The 20,974-nt window shown below is 39.5% G+C and overlaps 1 protein-coding gene and 1 long non-coding RNA gene across 2 annotated transcripts; one reads left to right on the plus strand and one right to left on the minus strand.

The window, feature by feature from the left end:
* Window positions 1-498: 498 nt before the first annotated feature.
* On the plus strand, window positions 499-13,056 carry atp5f1d (ATP synthase F1 subunit delta). The gene is made up of 5 exons (XM_026158764.2): window positions 499-766; window positions 1,484-1,637; window positions 2,531-2,619; window positions 12,608-12,737; window positions 12,925-13,056. Exons 1-4 carry the CDS (start codon window positions 650-652, stop codon window positions 12,728-12,730), a joined length of 483 nt encoding a protein of 160 aa, XP_026014549.1. The 5' UTR covers window positions 499-649; the 3' UTR covers window positions 12,731-12,737; window positions 12,925-13,056.
* LOC145424076 (uncharacterized) lies at window positions 10,049-19,981 on the minus strand. The gene is made up of 3 exons (XR_013905031.1): window positions 19,780-19,981; window positions 19,042-19,076; window positions 10,049-16,684 (listed from the first exon to the last, which is right to left on the minus strand). It is a non-coding gene; the product is annotated as an uncharacterized LOC145424076 (long non-coding RNA).
* Between the last annotated feature and the right edge of the window lie 993 nt (window positions 19,982-20,974).

Consider the following 20,974-nt stretch of genomic DNA (forward strand, 5'->3'; position numbering starts at 1 on the left):
ATTTGTCAATAAATACTGATAGATGCATATATTTAACAATATTGAACGATAAATATATTTATTAATGAGTAAATATGGAAAACACTATTTTTCTCACATTAACCACTCTTCCCCAATCAATCTCGAAATGTTTCCCCGAGTAACTCCAGCAAGAATACCAGCTGAAAGGCTGAAATACACATTTAGCACATTCAAAACAACCTCAGTTTATCCCAGTTCTATACATGTTATGCTAAATATACACCATATTGACTGTGCTAAATCAACAGTAAACAAATATACTACAAAAAAATCAAATAAAACAAACCGAATAAATCTGTTTTACTGTGTGTTACTGCATAGTAAAAGACAGGGTACCTTACCCAACTAGAACTGAAAGCATACGGGACTAAGGAGGTGATTCAAAGTATTTTTAAACGATGGATAAACTGGGAGACCTTTATTTGTTAACGCAATTGGGTTTTTTTTTTGTTGTTGTTGTTTTTTTCCCCCCAAGACTACACTACCCTGCATCCTCTACGTCGCAGCAAAGCCTGATGGGTAGCCTCCCGACGTCCTTGTCCTACCAAGCGCACACTGACTGCCTTCACGCAAGGGCTTGGGGATCCCTGTCATTCACTCGTGCTTCACAAAAATAACATTTTCAAGGATGATGGCAGCAAGATTTCTCCGCCGTGCTCTGCCTGTGCTGAGGCAGACTCGCTGCTACGCCGAGGCCGCCTCCGGTGCCCCGCAGATGTCCTTCACGTTCGCCTCACCAACACAGGTACTAGGCTAACGATAACGGCTAGGCTTCTCAGGCCCAGCTAGCTTAATCGGCTCACTGAATGAATTTTTTTTTTTTTTAATTAAATGGCACCTTTGGGGTCGTGTAACAGATTGGTGCCGGTCCTTGGCCTCGCTGTGTCCCCGAGCAGTACATGCACGGTTGCATTTAAATTAGCGTTTGTGTTTGGAGGTTAAGCTGGTGTAGCCTAGCCTAGCCGTCATTCACCGTATTTGACAAGCAGTGTGTGGTCCTTTACAAAGCATTGCTCTCTTCACGGTTACTTAAGACTCCGGATCCATTTTTTAAAAACACATTTACATTTTTTAGGAGTGCAATAAGTTTCAGTGACACTATTAAGGAGCCCTTGTGTTTTAAATACTAAACTGTAACCTTGAAGTGCATGTCGGTGGGACGAGCTTGTCAGTGCAGTTCACTTCACATTCTGAATGTGAATAAACAATGTTTTTGATCCAACAGGTAAAGTCAAGCGCAAAGACAAATTTGTTATATCATGATGCGTTAATATGGATTAAAAAGACTTGTGGTTATTGTGATGCTCTGTTCGTTTCAAAAGTCTGGTTCTTAGTTTTGCATCTGGATATTTACTTAATTGTTGTCAGTTAATGTGGGTTGAAGCTCTCTGTTAAAGTGGTGGTGTAATGTTTCATTTTATTTATTTTTTTAATTTAAAAGTGTTATTATTGTGTGTTGCAGGTTTATTTCAAAGAGGCCAGTGTGAAACAGGTGGATGTCCCCACGCTTACCGGTGCATTCGGTATCCTCCCTGCCCACGTACCCACCCTGCAGGTGCTCCGGCCTGGTGTTGTCACAGTCTTTAATGATGATGGCTCTTCTGCCAAATACTTCGGTAAGATTTTCCTTTGGAAAAATGAGTGAATGACTGCAGACAGACCCACAAAGAAGGATCAAGATCCTACTTATCCAATCAAAGAGAGAGAGATTATAGTCATAGTAATAAATTATTTTGGTTTTAGTCTCATTTTTTGAAGCAGAAAAGAAAATTATCTCAAAAGTACAAAATTAAGAGAATTAACAGATGCCCAGATATAATGACCGTTGTTTAATCTTTAGTGGTTTTAAATAAACCGTTGCGGCAATAAAACAGTTTTATCTCCACTATTGCACCCAGTAACACTGAATCTCTCGGTGGAAGAACTACCATCTTATTGAATTAATATGATGTTATTAATGACTGCTACAGTGAAGGCTTTATTGTGATTACCCACTGGTCACAGATCACTTGTTTTGTACAGTGTGAGCATTTAACAAAACACTATCAGGCTGTCTACTATGAAGCGGTTTGTAGCCTGCGTCCAGCATAAAGGGAAAGCAACTTGTGCCGCACTACAGTCAACCATGTTCACTTTCTTTTTTTTGGGGGGGGGGGTAAAGATCTGCTTTCCTTTTTTCCTTTTTGGCCGTTGTTGATGCCAAAAACAACAACAAAGTGTTTTATCACATCTAAACAAAATACTATTAATGTGGGAGTGCACTTGGCTGACATTACACCTGAGGAGAACGTTACAATTATAGATAAACCAGCTAATTGTATGATGGGATTAAAAATTTGAGAATCTGGTGAGGTGATTAAAACTGGTTGAGAGAAAATTGTAAGAATCAGGGATGCTATGGGGCTCTTCTACACTGCATTGAGTATAATGGTACATATGTAGTTGAGGTGACTACAAATTCCATGTGGATACTTACACTGTGTGTGTGTGTGCGTGTATATATTCACAGTGAGCAGTGGGTCCGTAACGGTCAATGCGGATTCTTCTGTGCAACTGCTTGCCGAGGAAGCTTTTCCCCTCGATCAGCTGGACATTGCAGTAAGTATAATGTGAACTTTGAAATTAATGTGTGTGGAGCTGCTACACTGACCCCTCATTATTATCAAATGAGAGAAAACAGGAGGAGATTCCTGACTGGTGGTTTGAATTTGAGCATAATAGTCGTTAGTAGGGATGGGTATCGTTTAGGTTTTATCCGATACCGGTGCCAAACCGGTACTTTTGAAACGGTGCCGGTGCTTAAACGGTGCTCAAACCGGTGCTTAAAGAATGGAGAACACAAAATTGGTCCAAAAACCTCTCATGTTCAGCAGTTTTTTTTGTAAAAAGATAACAATGTTAGCCTTTTCTGCAGCTAGAGGGCATATATGGTATCACTCTTGGCTGGAAGCAGTGCTTAAACAATGGAAAAAACACAAACTTTGTCCAAAAACCTCTCATGTTTTCCACTTTTTCTTTGGTCATTTTAGCCTTTTTGGCCAGGGTGAAGGGAGTATCTGCCATCAAACAAGAAGACCGCAGCATGTAGCTATGATGATGTTTGCTAGTTCACCTTACATGCATTAATTTAATAACGTGGTTAGCCTACTCAACGTAAATTATACACGAACAACATTAAGCTACTCACGCAGAGAAGAACGGCTGCTGCTGCCATCATCATCCGTCATCATTTCTGCTACACTGGCAGGGCTAGGGGCCAGGACTGTACTCGTCCGGTTTTTGGGGGATGTTGCTAACTCCGGGTCCGATAACAGTTACCACACCCGCAGTAGATGTGCACGGTGTGAGGTCTCGCAGCAAGCTATCAAATACAGCGCATTTTTCGGCTTTTAAAAAAACCGCTATGCGTCGCCGGGTGTTTCATCGGATTCAAGGTGTTACCTCCTTTGACAGTATCACAGTATCAGCTTAAAGCACTTGTTGCAGGTTGCTGAGTTTGCATCTTTTGCTGTGAAGTACAGCCAGACTTTTGACCGCTTCGCCTTGGGCATTTTTAATCTGTAGCTCTGCTCTAAAAGAACGTACGTACCTGGACCCGCCTACTATCCTCGGAAACGTAAAATGATTGGCTAGAATCTAAAGTGTATCACAGCTCAGGAAAAAGAAGCACTGAAATAAAGCACCGAAATGTGCGCTGCTTTTCGGTCTGGTTACTACCGTTTATGTCAGAACCGATACCGGTACCCATCCCTAGTTGTTAGTCTCATCATCTTCAATTTTCCCCCTCTGGAAAAATTCTTTTGTGTGTCGGGAGGGGACGATGCAGCGTGAAGAGGTGCAGGTGAGGTGATTTTTATACATGGAAAAGAACTGGATGATGTAGAACTACAGGTCTAAGGTGAAAAAACGGCAAAGAACCAGTAAATGTTAAGATGTGATACTGTTGCAGCTGCTCAGCTTCAATAGTATTAAGTCCATGTATGTTATCTGTTTACTGTAATACTAAATAATTCATCACTCTATGTAAACTTGTTCTATATGTACGTGTGTTTATGCCACATGTGCATTATGGGTACGTTAACCTCCTCTGGCACCCTGGGTGATACCAAGACAATTGGAACATGGAGCAGATGGCCAAACGCTACTATGAACTGTCACTTTCGGGGTTCTTCACATATCTTTTATGAGGTTCAAGTATGAGCTTTGGTTGGGCTTCTCAGTCACTTGTCCTAAATCCACTCTTCTCTCAACTTTTTTGAGTAAGTTGCATCCTGATAGGTGAACCAGTTTCTGTTAGCTCTCTGTAAGGGCCTCTCTATATTTGACTACTTTAATATCGATCTGACTTGGTCTCACTTAGTGTTAGATTTTTATGCTGGACTAAAGCTGTGGGAGCCTTACATACACACAGTTTTGTCCAATCAACAGAAGGCTCATCCTGATTTTTTTTTAATTATATATAAATTTGAAAGGGGGAAAAAACCCTAGAATATTTTGGTATTCTACATTACTGAGTGCAGATTAATGAAGCCAGATTCAATTCTCCTTATATATAATATGCTATAATGCACTAGTTTTCCAAAACTGAACAAGTCTGAATACCGTTACCATTTTTATCCCCATCTCTCAAGCTCTAGCTGCACATCAATGAATGACTATTTTAGCACACAGTGTACACAAATGTACCCAAGAGTAATTTCTCTTGGGTACACAAATGTACCCAAGAGAAATTACACTTATGCAAGAATGCGTATGATAGAAAGCGTCATGTTAAATGTGACCTTCACTGTGACATTTCATTCACAGTGCAAAGAAAAAGCCTTGAAGGGTATGGTTTGTGCTATTCCACTGAGCTGAGTATCTGCCCTCCATTACTCTGTTTCAGCAGAGTGTTGTGGGAGTTTCCTGCTGTAGCACTGTAAGCTCTTCACTATGCTGTGTAAAGTGCCTCGAGGTGACTCGCATTGTGATTTGGTACTTGAAGAAGATAATGCAATAATTGACTTGAAATTCGATTGGGAAGCTGAGTGAGGATACTTCTGTGTGCACCAAGAAGTCTGCAGAATGAAACAGATAAAGGTAATGTGTTGTATCACGTAGGTGGTCTTTATAATGGGAAAACGTCAGTCAGTGGCTTAATGGGTAAATGTTGTGCTTTGAAATAATAAATGCCACAAAAGCAAGGGTCATTATGAAACTGTCACCACTGCAAACCAGCTCATATTGAGCTTCACAAGATTTCCCAAAGGTCAGTATTTAAAGAAGCTTCATTGATTGATTGTGTGACATTGCACAGGTGATCCTATAATTGCAATCCGCAGCTCTGTATTTACTTTAATGACCAATTATCCAATAGGTGCATTGCTTCCCTCATATCTCAGACTTTTAACAAGTTATAAATAAAAATGATCAATGTTTGTGGCATGTAATGAGTATAAAGTCAGCCTTTGTGTATAAGGACTGAGATTCAGTCCGACACAAATAATTGGTATTCATTAAATTGCCTTCCCATCAAGCTTTTTCACAATTAGGGCTGCCACAAACGATTATTTTGATAGTCGACTAGTCACCGATTATTTTTGCGATTAGTCGACTAATCAGATCATCATCCACTGGACGTAAAACTACAGTTTATATAACTATCATTAGCTTACAGCTTTAAGCTTTTAAGGTGCTAACTAAAAATAAAGACAAGATGATAGTTTATTCAATTTTAATGAAATTTGCAGATTGTTTCGGTAAAGTTTAATAAACTCCTTGCTATCTAAAATATAACAGGACACCGGAGTAAATTCTCCAGCATCTCACACTTCTGATAATCAGCTGTCTGCTTGATGTTTATTCAGCTGTGTAAAAACTATAACTTTAATCTCAGCCAAACCGATTTACTCAGGAACAAATAAAATACTAAAAAAAAAAAAAAAAAAAGCCAAACAACAACATTTTTAATTTATCTAAGTGACTCATATATATTTAACCTGAGTCGCGAAAGACGGCGGTGGGTTTGAAAACAATTTGCCGGGAGTCCGGTGTTCTCACGGCGCTAGTGACCTAGCCCCCGGCTAGTGGGTAACAGACGTCTCCGAAAACGTCGGAGCGCTTTTGAAAATATGTGGTGTCCTGATAAACTGAGCCGATATTTGAGGTTTACACAGCTACTTTCTCGCCTGAAAATATGTTAAACGTTTATTTTGTGACCCAGAAAGAATAATAAGAGTAATATTAAAACTAACTAGAAAGTGCATTTTCTGAAGAAACTGCAGTGTGAATGCTTGAATCTGAATGTATGCACTGAAATGAATTAATTACTGAATTTTGAGTTAAAAATATTGAATGAGATAAAAAAAACAAAAAAAAAAACGAATTTAACCTGAAAACAAAGGTGCTGAACTGCTAAAAGCTGAAGGTTACACAGAAGAAGGAGTTGGAAAAAAACTGAAAATGTTTTAAATGTAAATTAGAAAACCCTAAGAAATGAGAAAAGAACATTTAGAGTCAGAAAACATCTGAATGAATATTAAAAGGTCATATTCTTTGAATCACTGAATGACTCAAATGTGATCCCTCCACTTTGATCCACACAGTTTAAAAAGTTTAAATGCCTGAGCTTTGAAAGATACGGTGTTGGAAAGAGAACAATAATGGCGACAATTTGAGGGTAAAATGATGGCTGTAACACTGTGGACACAGCAGCAGTTGAAAGAGAAGTGCTTAAGATGAATCTTGGTACAGTGGCAGGCAGAGCTCGTTAAGCAGGCAGGTGTGAGCCTGGTTGCTATAGTGACCGCACCCAATGGCTCCATACACACGTACACAGACATGCGCCTCACTTTTGCTGCTTAAAATGAACAGAAAAGTCAGGCCGAAACAAATCGTTCCCAAATGAAAAGTAAAAGTCGTATTGACAAAATTCTTTCACCGTGAGTGACAGCAATGTCTAGTCTACTGAATTCTCAGTTTTCATGCCTGTGGAGTTTATTATATAGACGTGGTGACAGTGGAAAGACACCATGCTCTTCTGATTTTCAAACGAACCTTCTGAGCCATTTTAACATTAGAGTCTATGGAAGAGTTGGAGGGAGGAGGCTGTGCATTGGTGACATTTACGAAAGAACCATAACACCTAGGACAATAGTAAACACATTGGATGAAAGAGGACAGCGATGGCTACGTTTTGAGGGTAAAATCATACCTGTAGAGCAAACGCTGCGGACACAGCAGCAGTTTTAAAAAAGATTTTAAGATTAATTTTTTTGCTCCTCTCACTCTAGCAGTTGAGCTGTCTCACTCTAGCCCCAACATTCCGTCCCATACACACCCATTATAAACTTTGAAACGGGTGAAAAAACATCATGAAACTTAAACTGGAACTGAAGAAAAAGTATAATAGATATTGAAAAGATAAATACAAGTTGAATAGTTGAATGTCTTGTCTTCGTTTTAAAGTTTGAATGGTGGCTCTATGTGAACGTATGTTGAAGTAGTAAGAGTTTAAAAATGAGTAAGTTGAATGAGAATTTGAAGGGTCTCCCCATTGAAATACATGGGAAATTTTTGTTGAATAAAGTTGAATAAAATTAAAAATATAAATGTTAAAAATGAGAAAAATACAAGCAACCATGTCCAAAATAATAGGAATCTAATGGTGTTTGAATGGTTTTTCTAAGTTGAACGGTTTTGAAGGAGTAGGCTTTCAAAAAACGTACGGAATAGATAATAAAATATAAGAACTAGAAAGTGCATTTTCTGAAGAAACTGCAGTGTGAATGCTTGAATCTGAATGTATGGACTGAAATGAATTAATTGCTGAATTTTGAGTTAAAAATTTTGAATGAGATAAAAAAAAAACAACCTGAATTTAACCTGAAAACAAAAGTGCTGAACTGCTGAAGGTTACACAGAAGAAGAAGTTGGAAAAAAGCTGAAAATGTTTTAATTGTAAATTAGAAAAACCTAAGAAATGAGAAAAGAACATTTAGAGTCAGAAAACATCTGAAAGAATATTAAAAGGTCATATTCTTTGAATCACTGAATGACTAAAATGTGATCCCTCCACTTGGATCCACACAGTTTAAAAAGTTTACATCTCTGAGCTTTGAAAGACAAGATGTTGGAAAGAGAACAACGATGGCGACGTTTTGAGGATAAAATGATGGCTGTAACACTGTGGACACAGCAGCAGTTGAAAGAGAAGTGTTTAAGTTGAATCTTGGCAGAGTGAGAGAGAGAGCTCGTTAAGCAGGCAGGTGTGAGCCTGGTTGCTATAGTGACCGCACCCAATGGCTCCATACACACGTACACAGACATGCGCCTCACTTTTGCTGCTTAAAATGAACAGAAAAGTCAGGCCGAAACAAATCGTTCCCAAATGAAAAGTAAAAGTCGTATTGACAAAATTCTTTCACCGTGAGCGACAGCAGCTTCTAGTCTACTGAATTCTCAGTTTTCATGCCTGTGGAGTTTATTATATGGACGTGGTGACAGTGGAAAGACACCATGCTCTTCTGATTTTCAAACGAACCTTCTGAGCCAATTTAACATTAGAGTCTATGGAAGAGTTGGAGGGAGGAGGCTGTGCATTGGTGACATTTATGAAAGAACCATAACACCTAGGACAATAGTAAACACATTGGATGAAAGAGGACAGCCATGGCTACGTTTTGAGGGTAAAATCATACCTGTAGAGCAAACGCTGCGGACACAGCAGCAGTTTTAAAAAAGATTTTAAGATTAATTTTTTTGCTCCTCTCACTCTAGCAGTTGAGCTGCCTCACTCTAGCCCCAACATTCCGTCCCATACACACCCATTATAAACTCTGAAACGGCTGAAAAAACATCATGAAACTTAAACTGGAACTGAAGAAAAAGTATAATAGATATTGAAAAGATAAATACAAGTTGAATAGTTGAATGTCTTGTCTTCGTTTTAAAGTTTGAATGGTGGCTCTATGTCAATGTATGTGGAAGTAGTAAGAGTTTAAAAATGAGTAAGTTGAATGAGGATTTGAAGGGTCTCCCCATTGAAATACATTATAAATTTTTGTTGAATAAAGTTGAATAAAATTAAAAATATAAATGTTAAAAATATGAAAAATAGAAGCAGTGTTGTCCAAAAGAATAGGAATCTAACGGTGTTTGAATGGTTTTTCTAAGTTGAACGGTTTTGAAGGAGTAGGCTTACAAAAAACGTACGGAATACAGAATAAAATATAATAATAATAAAGATTAGAATAACAATACTGTGAATGCTTTTCAAGCATTCACACTAATAAAGATTAGAAGAACAATACTGTGAATGCTTTTCAAGCATTCACACTAACTAGCTACCGCCATTGTTGGAAACTATGCTGGGCTATGAATTCTGGGACACAGGTACTTCTTCTTCTTCGGGGTTTAACGGCAGCTGGAATCCTTGTACGTGCAGTGCTGCCATCTTCTGTTTCAGTCCGTTATTACACTCTTAAATCCTGCTATTATTCCTGCGTCTTTTGCGATCTTACAAAGCTTCAAACGACACGTCGACTATTAAATCAGTCGTCGACGATTTTGATAGTCGACGTAATCGTGACTAGTCGACAAATCGTGGCAGCCCTATTCACAATATAACCCCCCCCCCCCAATGTTTGAACTGTATGATCACTCTGTGCTCTGGTGTTAATTCACTCAGTATTTTTTGAAATTGGTTTCATTGAAGACAAATATGTGTGCCTGCTCTAACAGTTTATTTAGATGTTAGAACTTAAATAAGTTGTTTAAATGAACAGGTTGCTGTTTTTTCTATTTCTTTACACTCTGAATTGCTTTTGCACTCTTGAGTTTTGCTTCTGATTTTGTGCAGCAGCTATTTTTGTACCTGAATTGTCTTTGAGCATTGTAATCCTCACCAGCTCTTTTCTGTTTGACTTTGGATTTAGAGCAGGGCGATATGGCCAAAAATATTTATCACGATATATATTTGAAAATTTGCGATAACGATATAACCGATGATATAATTGATGCGAGACAAAATACAACTCCACAACATTACTAGCGCAAAAAGACAACCTTCCATTTATTTTCACTTAAACAAGAAGCTGGTTTTTATGTACATTAAAGCTTTATAAAAATGTAACAGTGCAAATGCAAATTCCTTGCTGAAAGTTTAACCAAAAGGCATTTCCAGTAGAAATGGGCTGACATATCCTGAGCATAACCATGTATAATATCCACTGAAGTGCTTTGCAACATTAAACTGCAGTGTGCAGTATGTATTTTTCGGACCATAAGGTGCACGGGATTATAAGGCACATTAAGCGAAACAAAGCAGTCAGATAAATCAAACTTTATTAAACTCATTCTTCTTGCTTCCTCCACTTCTGTACCATTGATTCATTAATGTTGAATTCTCTGGCAGCTGCTCTATTCCCATGTTGTTGCAGTCTATTAATGACTAACCTCATATTGTGGATGGATTATCTCAGTTGTTCTCCTGACTGAAGTTTGGTCCGTTTACAACATCCTGCCATGCGATTGCATTTGTCTCTAACCATGAAGAACCTTCATGTTAACTTTTATAAGTGGAAAAGTGTTAGTGTTTGTCCTCCAGCTTCACTGTTTATGTTATGCTAACATAGCTGTGTCGCTAGCGATCACGTAGCACATCATTATATACCAGCTAGCCCAACTTCAGTAACCCTACAAACGTCACTGCTGTTTAGTTTCCTGTCTTCATTTATGTTGGAAGTGATAGCAGAACTGTACGTTTGATTTTTTTCAGAAATCTCTCAGTCAGAACATGCTATATCATGCTTAGGTAACTAGCGAAACTAGCGAGCTAACTTCCGCTAGCTTCCTGCTAACGTCTAACTCCGTTAAATGTAATAACTTTAGTTTTCATGGATGCCTGGAAGTTAAACTTCATAGTTACACCTGGTAAAGCAGCAATGCTGATCGTTTTATTAAAGATGAAAGAATTTAGACAGTTTTTAACTCTAAGTGATGCTGCAGTGTTGTTTGACCTGACGCACACGGAGTTTAGGACCCAGATTACTCCCAGATTTAAGAGCATCTTAGTCCGAGAAATATGACAATAACAACGGCTGCTTGCATGTTCTGCAAAAAAATGTGCTTTGTCGTGTATCTGACGGACAAACACCAAACCAGTTCCACATGACTGAAGTTGCACCATTTTTACAAACCAATTCTGGTTCATCTGTTTCACTCAACAATCGGCCATGTGCGTATGAAAACAAAGGCACTGCACATGCGCGTTTTACTCCCATTCTATCGCGATATTTCATTTTCCTATCGTTGCCTAACATTATACCGGTATTACCGTGAACGGTATAATATGGCCCAGCCCTATTTGGATTTTTACTTTTTTTTTTTTTTTTTTATGGAGCTGGATAAATAAAAGATTGTTTTGTTTTTCTTCTCCTTTTGTGTATGAATAAAGTTTGCAGCTGCAAGTCAGGAGACCAGGTGTTACACTGTGAGCTCAAATGGTGGGAGCCAGTCGTTTGTTCTTAAAACGCTGTCAAAAGCTGTGCAAGTGAGAAAGCTTTGAAAGCCTTGTTTTAAAATAGGTTTCCTTTTCTTTTCACACTCTTTACTCTTTAACAGTGTCACCAGTATTGACACAGTGGTATTCATAAGTGGGTTGTCAGTTCTTTGTCTTTTTTATGCTTTAATGAGGTTTGTGTGATGGGTATCTATATATTCGATTTGTTCAGGCTTGTATCATTCCTAATTATCCACCCAGATCGTGCTCTTTGACAGCAGAGACCATCCTTTGATCCCACGCTACATTATTTTCTTCTGATTTGATCTGCTGGGTCATTCGGCACCTCCCAGCTGATGATTATCCATCAGATCGGCGTTTCAGTCGGACGTCAGTGTTGAGTCCTCTTTTAAATGTCAGTCTTGTTAATGCTAGGCTGCGTTATCATGCACTCGCCTCGAAGGTGTCGCGTCTTTGACCTTGGGCAGTGCCAGAGTCACTGTCAAGTTGACTTCATAGCAGTAAATGAGTTAATTTTTCCTCATCGCCTCCCACTCTGGAGTAACAATGCACATGGGTCTGGTCTGTTAATAAGGAGGGAAAGGTCAGTCACTGTTGAGTTAAAGCAGATGTGTCAAATCCCTGCTGGGAGACCTTTAACTTCCAGCTATGTTTGGCATTTCTCGTTTCTAATCGCGACTGTGACAAATGGCGCTTTCAGAGCAAAGAGGCAGTGGGGATTTTCCCTGCTTGTCTTTCTCCTCACTTAAGACTAGCTCTTTTTTTTCCCCATCTTGATATCCTGACATCCCAGTCATCCTCAAAGGGGTTTGTTGGATGATTTAGAGTTTTGCATACTCTATTATGTTTTTTTTCTTTTTTTTGAGGGTGATGACCTGTCTTGAAGTATTTTCATAGTCACAGATGATGAGGGTGTATTTGATATTGCACACTACTGTAATAATGTGGTATAAGATGGAAAAATAAATAATCTATAACTGTTTCTAAAAATATGCAGCTGGACTTTTGGTTGTTATCTTGGTGTTGCTTTTTTTTTTTTTTTTTTTTTTTTTTAAATAGTCACACGTTCTATTTTTCTATTTTCAGGCAGCCAGAGCCAACCTAGAGAAGGCCCAGGCTGATTTGGCTGGAACAACTGACGAGGCAGCGAGGGCAGAAGTTCAGATCGGCATAGAGGCCAATGAAGCCATTGTCAAGGCTCTGGAGTAGACTTGTGGTACGACCTTTCAACTCCTCTAACATGAGCTGTTTATTGTCCTGGAATTTGTTTGGTTTAACAGGATAATTATGCAGGACTGCATACAATTAATAATATCAAAAGTGGAAACGTTAACAGGTAATTACTGACCACTAACAGCATTAGGTTTTATTTTCATCAAGCTCTTGTTTATTTTCCCTCCTAGGTAATCTTTTCTGTTGTTTGGATGGAAATCGACAGCCCATCTGTGTTTCCAGCTCAGTCACGTCGGCGTCCAGAAGACTCCATGCTTACTTTGTACAGGGGATGAAATTAAAAATAAATTTATTTGGAATTACTTGCTGGAGGAGTTTGTGGTGGTTTCTCATGCTGCAAAAATGCACATGTGTAGTATTTTTGGTGCACAAAGACAAAGTTAGCAGTGTGTTGCAATTACATGCTATTATTAAATAGTTGTCATGTGTTGTGGAAAGTGCTTCACAAAAGAAGTAGTGTGGGGGTTTTCTAATTCATTTTTATAGTGACTGATGACTGTAATGAATGTATTCTGCCACTTGAGGGCAGCAGACATCATAGGTAGTTCAGTGTTTTGGATAATCAAATTTTTCCTCTACTTCCCAGCAAACCACAGTTTCAGGGAAGGAACTGTCATATTTTTCATATAAGGCTGGAGGAAATTGTTTACCGTAAAGCCTCAAAAGAAAGGGTCTCTTGAAATATTTGTGGTAGCTCCTGGATTTGAAAGTGTAGTCATTTTACTGTTGCATTGCCCATGTGTGGGTTTGAGTTATTTGGAAGCTTCTGTTGCTTCATTTAAATGTGTTGGCAGGGCTTTTTTGTTGTGAGTGATGACTTCAGGCTTACATGACTAAGCCAGGAAAAGTCTGTTTTTTGTTTTTTTTTTTTTGCTGTCCCTTCTTTGGAAAACTGGGCCTTTTTCTTGTTTCATAACCATACTCACTCCAGGAGGCGCTGACCTCACTCACGTGCCCACTTAAGGCTTTCAGAGCATATACCACAACCGGTTTATTTTGAATGTCAAAACTCTTGCAGGCTCTCAAGAAGTGTGAGTATGGTGCAAGTAAAAGTATTTACGCAGAAATGTTCGAATAATTACTAATGTGCATGGTGAAACTGCTGCGTAAGGTTCAAAAGCAGGAACAGGAAGTTTTATAAATCATTTCCAGTACAGAATAAAAATGAGGAAAGACAAATTACACAATTTTATTTCAAAACTGTCATATATTTGTTTTTAGCAGAGTTGACGTAGGCTGTGAAGACTTTACTTGGCTTGATTAATTATGATATTTTTTTTTTTAGAAAAGAAACAGTCAACAAAACCTCACACATCCTGCTCTTTGTTCTCCTTTCTAATCTGCTGTTTTCATCAAAACCTTCTCATCCCAGCTGCACACACACACACACACTCATGAACAATATACAAACTCATCAGTTAGCCTCAGGGCTTGGAGACATCTGAGTAACACTTCAGACAAACAAGATGAATTGGTTATGTCAAAACCACCACTTCTTAATTCCAGATTTATAATAGAGGATGTTGAAACCAAGAGCTGCACCATCATGTCTGTGTTCTGAGATTTTAAGGCTGCTCGTGCTGAAAAGTGAAGCAGAAAAAGACAGTGTGCTTTCCAAGCGAACTCGTTTCTCTTGACGTGTGCTGTCGTGCAGCTAAAACAGCTGGGTGTTCCGTCGTGTCTGGAGAGCTGTGCCCTATAAATGAGGAACCAGTTCTTTTGGTTCATAGTGCTTCCAGTTTTAGTTTTGCTTCAAACTTCTACTGTATGAGTTTGTAGTGAAATATTTTGAGTTTCACAACATTCACTTCTTCCTCAGCTACACACACTACTGAAGTATCTCACAAATGAACTGCCTGACCCAAGTGTTTAAGTGCTGCTTGGTGGTATAGAAACATTAAAGTGCAGCGCACTGACAAAGGACGACGAGTATCCAGTGAGAGCCCTTACTCAAGAGCCATTTGGTGGTGTTTCAGAGCAGATCAGGTTTGTGATAGTAAGTCAGTGCACATCTCCCATGGATCGCCACGTACTGTAGTTAAAAGATTGCACTGTCTGCACCCAGGAGCGAATAACATGATACACACTATGACAGTCCACGGTGTCATGTTTGAGTGGTACTCGAACACAAAGCAGCTGGAAGCTTTGGGAGAACTCACTGGGCTGCGTTTACTGAGTCAACCACAGTGGCAATAAAAGGGACCAGCCCATGTGAATCATTGTGTTTAGCAATGATGTAATTTCTAAAGTGCTTGCTCCAATGCAGTGGTGTTGTTTGGAAATACGGCATTGTCAGCTTGATTCATAAAGAATTACTGTGTAACAATCTGTTTAAATAATCAAGACCATTTATCAGGAAAGAATGGCTGCTGCTCTTCATGTGGCTTTTGAATGGAATTACTTCACTTTTGGTTGTTCAAAAAACTTGCACTGCAACTAACTATTGCCGTTGGGAAAATGTAATATCTACAAACCAAATGCAATTCCCATCACCCGGTAGCTCTGTTTACTTTTAATTTGCAAACGTTAGCAGGCTATCGTGCAGTCTGATTAGTTGGAGAACATTGTAAACTTTACCTGGAGCATGTTAGCTGAGCAAACCGCTCTCAGCAGTTAATGATACATGCAGCTTTGTAGAGCTGCTAACATGCTGTAGCTGCGAGTGATCTGGTGTCACACTTTATGTCAGACTGCACAGCATTTTTATCTCTTGCCCTCGTCTAATGAAGCGAGTGTCCCAGTTTTCTTTTTTTTTTTTGGCTCAGGCTCAAAAAAGTAAACATGTCTCACAAAGAATGTGTCGATGTAGCCCGTGGATGCATCCCTACTGAAATTTAAAGATCAGCTGAAGTAGCAGTTTTATAAATTAAAGTCATAGTCTCAGTATTAGTAACTTGTCCTTCATTGCCTACGATTTATCCAGGATCTGGTTATCATGTTCTCTTAGGTGGTGTCCACAAGTCACTAGCTTTGTTGAACTGAGTTATGGACTAAATTCACTATCAGAATGTTGCTTTGGACCTTTGGCTGTTTGATCACATGGATACTACAATTAAAAGAGCAGCTTTAAAGAAGCCCAGAACAAATATAAGATTGAATAACAATGACATAACATAATTACTTTTGAATGTGCCACCCCATAAAACAAGCATGGAATACTTATGCTTGTGTCCAAGCATGTGTCATTGTAGTAATGCGGCTAATAGGGTGAATCACAAAGCAAATGGAAAGAGTCGAAGCGCAAGATTTTCTTTATGTACTGGCACAGGCTCCAGCATGACACACACTGGCTGTGACACGGTGTGAGATTTTCCTTGATGACTTCTTGCAGGCTTAGTTCCCGGCTTTGTGGATTGGGACATGAGCGACTTTAACCTCATCAGACTTGAAACGGAGTTGAGAGACTCTCAAACCCAAACCCTCTTCATCTCTCTTTATATCGATGCTCTTATTAGCCTCATGAAATCACGGGACACACTTCACATGCGCCACCATTGACATTTCACTCATCGTGTTAATGATAATTCATGCAGCCGACAGCGCTGGGAGAAATATTAATTTATCAGGCTCGATAATGAAAAAATAAAACAATGTATCAGGTGAATAATAAGGGAGTTATGTGCGTAAGAGGGGGAGTGACAACTGAGACACTATGATAAAGTCCCACAAATGTTGCCTTTATACAAGAGGTATCACATCACAGCTTGAATTATTCATTTACAGGAAGTCATCTTCAGCAGAAGAAACAAACTGCAACAGGCTATTTATAAGTTGTTTTCATGTTGCCTGTGCTGTATAGTTACCAGAAGTCTTATATTAATTAGTACTTAAATTGCAATTTTGATAACTTGGAAAGTAGATCCTTCCCAGCAGCAGGTAGCAGAATACAGGATATTAAGAGCGCCTGATGTGTGGAGGCAAATGAGAGACCTGTGAAGGAACCGAGAGGAAATTAAAGGTCTGGAAAATTTAAACGCTTTGAGCAATGAGCCAGCTACGAGGATGTCAATTTTCCACACACCAAAGTGCACTAAAATTACACATATCATCTAGTGTGCATAATCATCGGCCCTGGAGCTAGCTTTAATATACAGTAGCTGTTAAATGGTACAGATACATAAACACATTCTTGTAAGCGAAACCTGAAAATTTCCACCTGTGAGATATGGTCAAGCATGGCTAAGTGTGTATCAAGGGGGCAGATTGAGGCTTCGCAGCACTAAGAGAGAAAGAGAAGCATCCAGAGAGTGGAGCTGATTGAAGTGCTGACCTTTTGGTGGGTCTGTGTAAAGAGGGGGCCTGCAGACTCTCAGTCAGCTGTCAGATACTGCATCCAGCCTGGTAGTGGGAGTAGGGCCCTGACACCAGCCTCCCACCACTTTGCCCTGTTTGTGTCATCCATTCCTCCATTCTTACAGCCTTCCATTCCACATAAACACCCACCCACCCACAAAACACACACGCAGGCAAGCGCTGCCGCAAACACTCACCCAGACGCAAACATCCACACAAACACAAATATATTTCTGCCTGTGCCAGCTAGGTAACATTTCTACAAATAGAAGTGTGGGCATTTGGGAGAAAAATTGCAAAGCTGCAAACACAGCCTGCTGTAGAGGTGAGATAATCAGCTTTGTGGTAACAGCAAATGGCCCCCTGAGTGGCAAGGCAGGTAATCATTGCACTGAGTATTTCTGTGGGAGAGGGAAAAAGTGCTTTTCTGTTCTCATGCATGTATCTATGCATATTCACACAGAAATGAGCAGCCAACTCAAAGACACGCAGGTATAAAAGTATCACATACACGCACCTAGAAGATTAATTAGTGCGTATACAAAAGGACGATACGGTCGCTGGTCTGCCACTTATGGTTTCTTTTTTCTTTTTAAAGAATTCAAAAAATAACTCAAAACAAGGATGTATTTGCGGAGCCGTGAAACATCCTGGGCCATACCAATGCAACAAGACACAAAAAAGTCTGTTGTGCTCAGAACTGCACTCACTTACTAAAAGCAGACCAGGTGGGGCACATTTACATGAGAGGCAAAAACATGCTGTAGATTTGCTTAAATTGAGCTTGGAGTTCTTCCATATCCCCAGTCTGTTTCGAGTTTAGCATCGCTTTGATGATCTTCACTGAATTACTCATTACTGAAAAGAGACATTTACTCTTTCCTTTTTGTCAATTCAAGGCTCTAATTAGCAGATTTGAGTGGTTTCATGCACATTTTACAGCAGTATGCATGAATAAAAACTAAAAGATGCAATAGCTGTCAACAAAAGGCAATGCAAATTTAATCTTCCCTTGAAGAATAAAGAAAAAAGTGAAGGCGGCACATCTGTGCGTGTCTGTACGAGAAAATGTGAAGCTCACTTTCGCTGGGAAAGATGTGTAAAATATCTGCCTTCCTGCTGACAGTGAGGACCGTGGCTGTTTGGCATTCTAACTCGAGGTGTCACATGCTACAAGGGAGTGCATCAGCTGGGTGGGACCCATCTTGTGTGTACAGTATATACAAACAGTACAGCCTGAACGTGTATACCTGTGCAGATGAAAACGAAAGATTTCAGAATCTCATAGTGAACGGTTGGACCAGGTTAAACCACACACGCACAGACATATATATATTGTTTCTATGATGCTAGTAGTCTGGCCTTTTGTGCCTCTGCTGAAAAAAGACAAATCTCAGCGGTTAGTCATGGGGCAAAAAAAAAGAGCTCCATTTTAGGTCCAGTCTGGCTTTACATTTTCTCGTGACTCAATCTAAATCACCGACAAAACCCAGACGTACACATGATGCATGTCTGACTGCTGTTTGAGGAAGTTTGTGGAAGAACCCCAGTAAGTGTACATATATTAGTCACCAAAATTGAAACAAAATTATTAACTTTTCTAGTCAAGCTGCTTCTTTCTCTTTCTGATTTTATGTATGACAAATGGACTCGTGAACGCTGAGTTTATGAGCTGCCAAACCAAAAACTTGAGCCTTTCATGAGGAAACAAATGGTTAGCGGTATCAGCAAGAAGGATGGAAATATTGCAAGGCCAGTGACTGAGCCAAGGAGTGGCCATGGACAGCACTAATGTGTGCCCACCATCTGACCACCCCACACAAATAATGTTGTTACAAAGTTAAAGAGAGTAATTCCTACTTCTCTTGGCTTTATTGTAATTTCTTTAAAACTGCTGTATCCACATGAACACCTCTTAATAGCAAGCCTTCTATTTAAAATTGATTAAACATAATCTTTTTTTTTTTAAATGTAGGACTGCATGAAAAGCTTACTGTTGTATACTCCATGGTGTACATGTCTGTCGTACCTGAATAAAAGATGAAAGTAGAAAAGAGTAAGTTTAAAAAAATGACTACTTGGTCAATCAGAGAGACATCAGTTTCTCTGCCACACCAATATAAATTATATTCTCAGTCTGCTAACCACATCAAAATTGTCTGGTTGTATCACTGATACTGAGACTTTAGCCGTTGACAGGACTCACCTCAGTTTTGGGCCACTGTATTATTTATTAAGCTAAAGCTTTATGTCAGTACATAATTTGTATTAGTCTATAGAGGTCTGCGTTATGGTATGCCTTAACTCATATATCTAATATTAGCATTCATCTAGCTAAACATTATCACTATTATAATTATTGCAAAGATTACCACATTACTACAACAAGAATTGTTGGATAATATTACTTTACATGTTCTGGAAGCCTAGTTATTGCACAGTAATTGCCATAGCAGACACACTGATCACCTTTACATTTCATGTAAGAGTAATGATACACCCTAAAACCCCCACAGGGCAGGAATAGCCATGAACAAGCTACCAGTTACACGCCGCAATCCTAGCCTAGACACTCAGTTCTTCCCAAACATGGGACCAAATACTGATCCCTGAGTGCAAATATCATCAGATCGCTCCACTGTCCTTTTCCATGGTTGGTCACTTCTTTGGTGACTGCAATTTTCCTTTTAGAGAGAATCACACACACTTTCCCTTCTCTTAAGATCACTTACTCCCATGTGGTGCGCCAGGCCCTGTCGTGTGCCTCCTGGGGATTTTTCAAGCACATTTTCCTGCAGACTCTCCTCAGCTGGTTTAAACTGCTCTGTTGCCTTTTTCCAAAACATCTAGTGGATGTGCCTGGGCACGTGAGGATGCATTCACACACTGGTGCACATGAGCACACACACACTCATCATGAAAGTGCAGCTAGTTATTTGTTGTCCTTTCAACTGCACAGTTATACTCTTGCGCATTATGTGTGTGTGTGTGTGTGTGCACGCATGTGTGTGCGTGCGAGGCTGCACAACATGCCAAAAGAGGAAATGAGGCAAAGTGTAAATAACACCAGAGGAGCACCTCCGGGTTGCCTTTCCTTCCTCTTGGGCTGTGTTGAAACCTTCATGTCATTGCATCTGCTCTGCCACCTGTGCTGTTGTGAAAGTTTCCATCTAACACTGTATTTCTTTAAACTACACTCATGATGTGACATTTCCTATATGCAGATTTAATGAAAAAAGCTGTGTCATTTTAGCAAGTGGTAACTTGCACTGGCAAGGAAGCTAGCATGTGCCATGTACATGTAAAGAAGGCTAATCCATTGAGTCATATGCAAGTTAGGCTGAAAAGGAAAAACAAACTTTAATTTTTTTTAAAGTTTAGCTAGTTTGTCTACATGCCCTGTGATCTGATGCCACACAGCGAGGATAGTCAAATGTGTTTGGAGTTAAATTCCCCACCATTTTTTTCCTAAAGAATGAACACTTCAGATATGGTGCTCTCTTATTACTTTGGAATGATAACATACTACTTTCCAATCTGTGTTGTCTTCACACATCATACATGTACTATTTTTACCTATCTGGATAAATCACAAGCTTCATGTCCTTGTAAGCTTTGCACAACAAAAGCAGGAATGCAACTGATAGAAATTCGATAACATCTCAAATGCTTTTTTAGATGACACGATGAGTGCGTCTTCCTCGAACCTGGACCAGATCAGCTAATCCATCAGTGCCGGTTGACACTCGCTTCTGTAGCCAATGTGACGGTCACAAGCATGTACACTGAGTCACTGTAGGAAGATATGCCAGCAGGCTAGTTTCCACCTTGAACAACCAGAGAAGCTAGAAATAATCCCCTAACATGCACAGACCAACTTTGGCCCTCAGCACGACCTGTGAGGTGAATGCAACTATAAAACCTCTT

Source organism: Astatotilapia calliptera, chromosome 23, assembly GCF_964374335.1.
Source record: "Astatotilapia calliptera chromosome 23, fAstCal68.1, whole genome shotgun sequence".
Lineage (NCBI taxonomy): Eukaryota > Metazoa > Chordata > Actinopteri > Cichliformes > Cichlidae > Astatotilapia > Astatotilapia calliptera.